The sequence below is a fragment of the Acyrthosiphon pisum genome, chromosome A1 (assembly GCF_005508785.2).
Source record: "Acyrthosiphon pisum isolate AL4f chromosome A1, pea_aphid_22Mar2018_4r6ur, whole genome shotgun sequence".
Lineage (NCBI taxonomy): Eukaryota > Metazoa > Arthropoda > Insecta > Hemiptera > Aphididae > Acyrthosiphon > Acyrthosiphon pisum.
In genome coordinates this window covers 13,038,296-13,046,480 of record NC_042494.1, presented here as the reverse complement: position 1 = coordinate 13,046,480, position 8,185 = coordinate 13,038,296, and the positions used below count along the sequence as shown (strand labels likewise).

At 34.2% G+C, this 8,185-nt stretch overlaps 1 protein-coding gene across 1 annotated transcript; it reads left to right on the top strand.

Annotated features, from left to right (window-relative positions):
- The first annotated feature begins 413 nt into the window (after nucleotides 1-413).
- On the top strand, nucleotides 414-8,185 carry LOC100572516 (PDZ and LIM domain protein 2). The gene is made up of 3 exons (XM_029486693.1): nucleotides 414-769; nucleotides 3,473-3,657; nucleotides 7,715-8,185. Exons 2-3 carry the CDS (start codon nucleotides 3,538-3,540, stop codon nucleotides 7,874-7,876), a joined length of 282 nt encoding a protein of 93 aa, XP_029342553.1. The 5' UTR covers nucleotides 414-769; nucleotides 3,473-3,537; the 3' UTR covers nucleotides 7,877-8,185.

Sequence of the window (8,185 nt, the reverse complement as noted above, 5' to 3'; positions counted from 1 at the left end):
CGGCCGTTTCCAGCTATTCTCGTCTTCCGAGTGGGACCCGGCGGAGGATAAAAAACAAATAAATAAAATAATAGCTATAAAATCGATTACGAAACGCAGACCCGGACGCAGCCGTAGTCTAATATGTTATTATATAGTGGCCGCGGCAATAATAACGACCACGATAATAGCAACAATAATGCAAAACCGTTGGCGATTATTATAATACTCGACGGCGTATGTGTTGCGTATAGTACACACGAACGCGCCCATTTCAAATAATAATATATGTATTATCTTTTACAACGTTGGGTTTGTTATTTTTTCCACACGCGACTCCCGTACAATATATATTAATATTATTATTATTATGTGTATATTGTGCATTTTGGCACGTGTCCCGAGCCCGAGCCGCAGTTTTGCTCGCGATAGTCGCGTAGTTCGCGAGCCCGTCCATCACTCGCAGTGAATTTATCGTGCCGGTCCATTGTACGACGACGACGACGAGGCACACACCATCACACCGGAATCGTCGGCTCAGACGTATAAATCGTAATTATTATTATCGCGAACCGTGCACGTCGTACTCGCCGCCGTGAGGTCCAATCGTTGTCGCGTCGTCACTTCCGGTCGTCACTTCCTCCACATCCGGACCGTCGCCGCGCAGCTTCCTCAGGGGCCGCCGCCGCCGCTGCAGATCGACCGCCCACGCGCACGCAACGATCGTATATAATATATATATATATATATATATATTGTGCGCACGCGCGACGGCGATATAATAATATAGGTACGACCGCCGCCGCACGTCATGACATATTTTATATTATTATTGTTGTTATTGTTGTTGTTATGATTGTCGTTGTCATTGTTATTATTGACTCTGGAGCGCGCGCGTTCTGAAGATTGGACGAATACGAGCGCCGTTCGTGCCGACCAATTATTGCGTTTGCGTAATATATTAAGCGGAAAATGCGATGTAAAATTGTACGTACAGGGTGGATTCGCCAAGCGCATGCTCACCCCCTTTTCCTTCACAGTTATTCGAAATTTTTGAATAAATACCTACCATAATCAGAGACCGCATATTTTCGAATCATCGAGATTTTTTTATACCACTCGAGGAGTGTCCTCAGACCTGAGAAGATCTTCCGTTTTTCAAATGAGAACCCCATTTCTGTTGTAAATTATTTAGAGGATAATTTTTATGAAGTTGACGGATTAGAATCGGAATTCGAACGAAAAGTTTTCGTGTCATTTAACTTTGTGTAGGTATACTAAGGACAATAATTCCATGATAATGCCGCGGGCTTTGAACATTGGTGGATATGGACGCAATATTGATTTGAATATTTTAGTAATTAATATTAAATCGATCAACATTTATAATTTTTTCAAATGGTCCAAGTATTATAATTAATATACTACTAGATCCAATATTCTAATACTCCATATTATATTTTATATGTGTGTAAACCCATTTTTAAGGACTAATAGGTATATCCTTAGTACAAACATTTTAATAACTGATAACTGGTAAACTACTAGTTCGAATTTTAAATTAGGTACACCAACATTTTCAAACAAAAAGTCTGAGGCACTCGGGGACTGCTGCGGTAAAGCTATTGCATAGCAATTTTGTAGCTATGTATCATGTAATTATGACTATATTTATTTTTGTATGACATTAATTCAAGTTTTTTTTGTTGATAATGGAAGATAAACACCGTACGGAAATATTTTATTTGAGACTTTTTTGCTTAGCAACTGGTTAGACTGTAAATAACGAAAATAATAATAACATCTAACATTACGCTTTTTCGTTACGAAAAATGTTTTTTCAGTCACCACGCCAGGCCCGCGATAAAAGCTATGCAATAGCTTAACAAAAAATCTCATGAATTTAAAGGATCCACTCCAAAAATATTATACAAAATCGTTAACTATTTATTTATTCTTTTATAATTTGTAATTTATTTTAGTTATGATAAAATGATTTACGAGCATAAATACAAACCCCCTTGGAAATTTTGTTCACCTACCTACGTGCCTGTAAATTACTATACACAAAGTGTGTTGTAGCTAGGCCGTGATATCTACCTATCGAAAGTCGAAACATAATACAATGCAACAACACGTAGTTCGTACCACCAAATAGTGAAGATTACCTATAGGTACTTGGCGAGATCGATGTTATGAAAATGTCCACCGCAAACTCACTAGCTCCGATTGTTAATTGTTATACGTATTTAGGTATATGTGCAGGCCGCTGAAAATCAAACAGGTGGATCGTTTAATTTCGACGGCCGACGATCGTATATTGTTCAGTCGGTAGGTAGGTACACACTATTTCGATGATTTTATTATGCATTTATGCGCAGTTTTTCGTGACTGTTGTTTGATGACTGATGACGTTCAGCGATTCAGACGAAATATTTTGAAAACGTTTTACGTCGTTTTAGTCGGATTACAGTCACATCAACTTAGGATATCGGAGCAACCCTTGCCACTTTTCGTTTTGAATTTGAAATCGAACTATGTATATAGGTATGACATCGCTTATTGTCTCTTCAGTGCCATCACTCTACAGTGTGCACACGTCGTAACAGTTTACAGACTTTTAAACAAACAACTTTATAACCATACACTTTAGACAAGTACCTAATCCGCTTCATAAAATGTACTAGGTCATCGTCGATTTGGAAAGGTACCCCGGGTACCCGTCATTTCACTGCAAGGGCGCTGGGAAGAAAACCGACAATATAATATATTAAAATATTATGATTTCGGGATCGCGAGAGTATCAAATTCTCAAAATCCTTCAATGGGAAAATGTCGGGTAAATTCGAAGCTATTCGGCATCGCAGTCATCGGTATCATCGAATCACTCTGTATGTACGTCGCGGCGTAATATATATAGATATACCCAGTACCTATACCTAACAATGTTTACCATGTAATATACGCGTTCGCGTTTCACGTTTGATATTTTTCGGCGTCTATGTAATAAATATAATTCGTATTATCATCATCACCATATACCTACATTGCGGTTTGCGCTGCTCGTTAAACAATGACGTACATAATAATATCGTTATAACATTATACCTAACACGTTCGTCGGTGGTACCTGCAGCGTACCTATGTCTATGTACCTACGCGACAAATATATTACATTATTATAATATATGTTCTGGACTCAGCGGAGGTGTACACACCGAACAGCTGCAAGCAAACAGGCACACACACACACACACACACACGCGTGCATGTATTCACAAAACGTCGCACTAATAAACGCTGCTCCACCCGCAGCAGCACTCCATAATATTATTGTTACAATATTATTATATTCCATAAAATATATAATGTACCTATTACACCTATAGCACTCGTCGTACGAATATCGCGCGCGTCCCATAAATCGTTTACATAACAATATAATAACGTTCGGTTTACTTTTACATATATTATATGTTTGTACCTAGAACAGAAGTTGCACCGTTGTAGTGACTAGCTACGATCAGCTATAGGACGCGGTGACCGGTGGCAATCGTCATGGGCTCGAAGAAACCGAGCACGTGGTCCGTGACGCTCAAGAGAGACGGCAAGTCCCAACCGTGGGGCATCCGATTGGCCGGCGGAGCTGATCTCAACACGCCACTCATCATAACCAAGGTATGTATGGTAGAGTATAATATTATGTAGTACCTTCTGTGCCACCGTTTCGGGGTTAATGCCTCTAATTTAAGGATATATTTTATAAACCATAACGGTCGCCAGACCTTTCTCAGATGTTGAATGTTATCGATGACTAATATTCTGTCGGGCGAGGTAGGTGTCTAAGATCGACGATTAATATTTATTAATATTGTGGTATTCATATATCGATGGTTCATTTATTCTTTTATTGTAACTGCCCGTATTGGTTTAGGTAGTTAACTATTTGTTACTGTCATATTTGGGTTTGCTGCGCGTTAGAATAAAACTGAGTCCGGTTTAAAATTATCCCACATTATCCCACACCGGGATAATGAACCATGTAAATGATATGGTCCAAAAATCCCGGTGCATTATTTTTCACACCGGCTTAGTCTAGCGAATTTCTACATTGTCTGACAACGATCGTATTTTCAGTAATTATACAATTCAACAATACTTTAAGGAGCGCTATAGTAGGTATAGTGTTTACAAGTACCTACCTACATAGAGTGAATCGCAGAAAAAAAAGTCCCACACCTGGAAAAAAAAGTCCTGATAAATATTAATGTAAACACTAAACATATCAAAATTAAAGAATAAATATGTTAAAATTGTGTTGAAAAATACATTAAAGTTACATAAAAAATCTTATAATATCATAAAAAATGTTAGTTACTTACTTAAATCACATATTAAAATATAATAAAATTTAATTTAATACAAATCTAAAGTAATAAAATGTAATACCTACATTATACAATAGTCAATAATAAATACAATTATTGTACCTATATAATTATAATAATAAATAATAATGCTATAAAAATGTAATACTATAATTAGGTACAGCTCTTTCTTATGTTATGACTTATGGGCTATGGCCGTTAAAAAGGCCTGTTTATAGGTATACATATAACCTATTATTATACTAAAAAACGTTTGTGTTTATGTAATGTTCCTAATCAAAGTTCAAATTATAAGTATTTATAGTAATTTCATATATTATATTTATTAGTCTACTATATTTTAAAAACCATCCAGAATGAATTCCTATTATAACAAACTAACATTTTTTAAAACTACCTTTCAATTTATGATGAATAATTTATAATATGAAACTTTTTATATTTCTCTATACAATTTGAAATATACAATATTATTATCATTACACTAAAACTAAATACTAAATTACTAAGTTATAGCAAAAGCCAAAAATATGATCTTCATTAAGGAACTTGAAAATTAAATATGTATATTATAATATATACATTATATAGGTATATAAGCTTCTTTTTATTTTTTATATTATATGATTTTTTTGTGTAACTTTAATGTATTTTTCAATACTGTTTTAACATATTTATTCTTCAATTTTGATATATTTTCATTCATTTTTAACGGGACTTTTTTTCCGATTACCATATAGACTATAGAGTATTATTGTTGGTTAATTGTTATTTGTTTGAAAGGTAGAAGGGTATCTGGGTATGGGTATTATCTCCCACTATGCTTTTAGACACAATAGGTAAAAATATTTATTATTTTTTGCCATTTATTCTGCTGCAAAAAAAAAAATGACACCACGTTTACGCCAATTTTTACGCATGACTGTTTTCCACCAATATTAATTTCATGAGTAATGACGGAATCGAACTCTTAACATTTTTATGAAACGGCATGTACCTATCGATCATTTTGCACAGGTCCAAATTGTTACAATTATTTGTAAAAAAAATTAGGCCATCAAAAAATACCTCGTACAAATGGAGCACAGACTAGTCCTTCGATTGTTATTGTCGTTAACAGATCTAATCATTGATAGCATACATTTTTTTAGAATAGTATTCCGATACGTTCCGTAAATCGTAATATATACAATAGGTTACTTTAGCCTCTTCCGTGTTTGCTGTAATTATTAATATTGCTACACGTTGTATTTTTTTCTGTTTTCCAAAGTTCGATTATTGTTTACTAACTACCTCCATAAAGACCACAAAATTTAAATCATTTTCCTGGTCTGTGTAGTGCGTGTACTACAGCTTAAAACGTTTTACCTGTACCAACTATTTACAGGTGGTGGTGACATTGTATATTATATTATACGTTAAATATTTATAGGTAAATGTATACATTTATTTTTTTGTATTCATTACATGTATATATTATATGTTATAAGTAGGTACCTATTATAAGATGTATACTAAAATATATAAAATAAAATAGTTTGTTATCATTTTTATAAAAATAATTCTTCTTGCAAACCTAGGCACTCAATGATACGAGGAAAAGACAAATTAAAACGTTTAATGTATTTGAGCCAAATTTTGTAACTTCAGAATTTTCAGTCGTCTTATTTTTAATACTTCGTAACAGAAGATGCCGCCTATACTTGCCAACATTTAACTATTTAAAAATACATATGTGAGCTTTAATGATTTTAGGCTGAAGTCATTAGTTTAATCGTTGAAATGGAAACGTGTACAAAGATGTGATTTTTATGATGTTATCATTGAATTATTATATTGTACAAAACTAATTTTTGGTGCATATTATAATGATATTCAAATGTGTTTAAAAGTTTACTATAAAATAGCTGATGTCTCTAATTTTGATTGTGCGAAATTAAATATAATAGTACCTCGTAGAACATTAGCGGTGGAGTTGGTAAGAGTTATAACTGTTAGTTTTTTTTAACGAATTATGTTACTGTGGCCCGAATTGGTGAAATGCTTCTATGTTTATTTTTTTTAAATTGCAGACGTAAGCAGACATTTTGGCTTGGACTTTACAATGTCATTGTCATTTGTCTAGCATAGTGTTGTATCGAGTTACAAACAACTTATACTGTTGAAAAGACAATTACACATATTTTAATATTTTGCCCGTTTATCGATATTCGCTGTCTAAACTGCATCATTGCAAGTGGCGGGTCCGCCAAGATGGCCAAGAGATCCTTTCACAACACACAAACCTCATTACCCCTTAGTGATAAGGGCTAGATTTTCTTTAATAATCAATCGCGTTGACTTAAGATTTCCTTCAGGATTTACCTACAGGTTCATTGAAGATCTCAAATTAATAGTTTTTAGTGGGCCTTACACACTTCAAACTCGTTATTAACAGTATATAGGTATACTGATGGAGTGTAGTTTCCTGTATTATATTTATTATTATAATAACGGTAAACTCGTAAATATAATATTATATTTTTGACATCGGTCAAAAACAGTCCTCTGTAGGTCATAATATATAGGTACATAATATTACTCTGTACAGTATTATTAAACTTCCGTATAAACTATGTTGGCATACCTATATTGATATTTCAATGTATAGTACAAATATATATAAATGTATAATACAATGAAGTTTGTAGTTATAATTATTAAACTATATTATACTACCTACCTATATATTCGTACGTCCAGCTTACCGCGCGTTACCGTTAATTGCTGCATGCGTATTATTATATAGGTATGTATCGCGCTCTAAATGCATGTGAGCACAGTCAATATAGGTTAGGTAAATGTCTCGGCATAATGTTTGCGTGTCTGTTGAACGACAACAACTTCGGGGAGCACAGCAAGCACAAAGGTACACGAACATATGGGCTGCAATACGATTTTAATTTAATAGGTAGGTCGTAGGTACGACATGCATTTGGTCATATTATACATTGTAAGGTTCTACAACACATCTACGTGTTTTTCTGAAACGTTGAACTTTAGTTTACTTAACAGTTAACACACATTGCAGCGAACAATAATTCTGGTGTATATAATATAATGCATGTATACGGCCGCACGTGTAGAACATTAGTCATATTACCTACCTACAACCAGTATAAAATATAAGCAAGCAAATTTTTTGATCGTGTCTTCCGCAGGTTTCGTCGTATTTATCGCCCCGCGGCTATGCGTATGGTACACAATATAATATTAACTTACGATTACGGTGTCAACTCAGGCTAACAAGCAAGCTCTCTGGAAAATCGTTGTCATTTTATTTTCATGTGTCCGTTTTATGTATATAGGTCTACGCCAGATCACCCAGTGAAAGTAGCCTGAGAGTGGGTGACATCATACGGAAAATCGAAGTGTACGACGCTCGAGACTTGAGACATTTGGACGCTCAAAATTTGTTCGGAAACGCCGACCAGTCGATAACTTTAGTCATCCAAAGGTACTACGAATAGATACCTACATAAGTTCATTATTATAATTATATTTAGACGATCACTGCTGATATAGATAATAAACTAGGTTGCTAACGGTTGTATATGCTTATAATATTTAAATGAATGAAACCGTCTTTTCCGCCATCTTTGTGGAAATCGGAGCATTATCTGAAATTACAAATGTATTTATATAAATGTATACTAATAATATATTACTATATAATATTATAAATTATAATGTTGAAGAGTTTGTATGTTTGAACGCGTTAATCTCATAAACTAGGTACCTACCTACTGGATCGAATTCAATAAAAGTTCTTGTACCTA

Coding starts and splice junctions, on each gene's coding strand:
- LOC100572516 (XM_029486693.1), top strand. CDS start 3,538: ATGGGCTCGAAGAAACCGAGCACGTGGTCCGTGACGCTCAAGAGAGAC. Junction 3,658..7,714: donor CGCCACTCATCATAACCAAG/GTATGTATGGTA, acceptor TTATGTATATAG/GTCTACGCCAGATCACCCAG.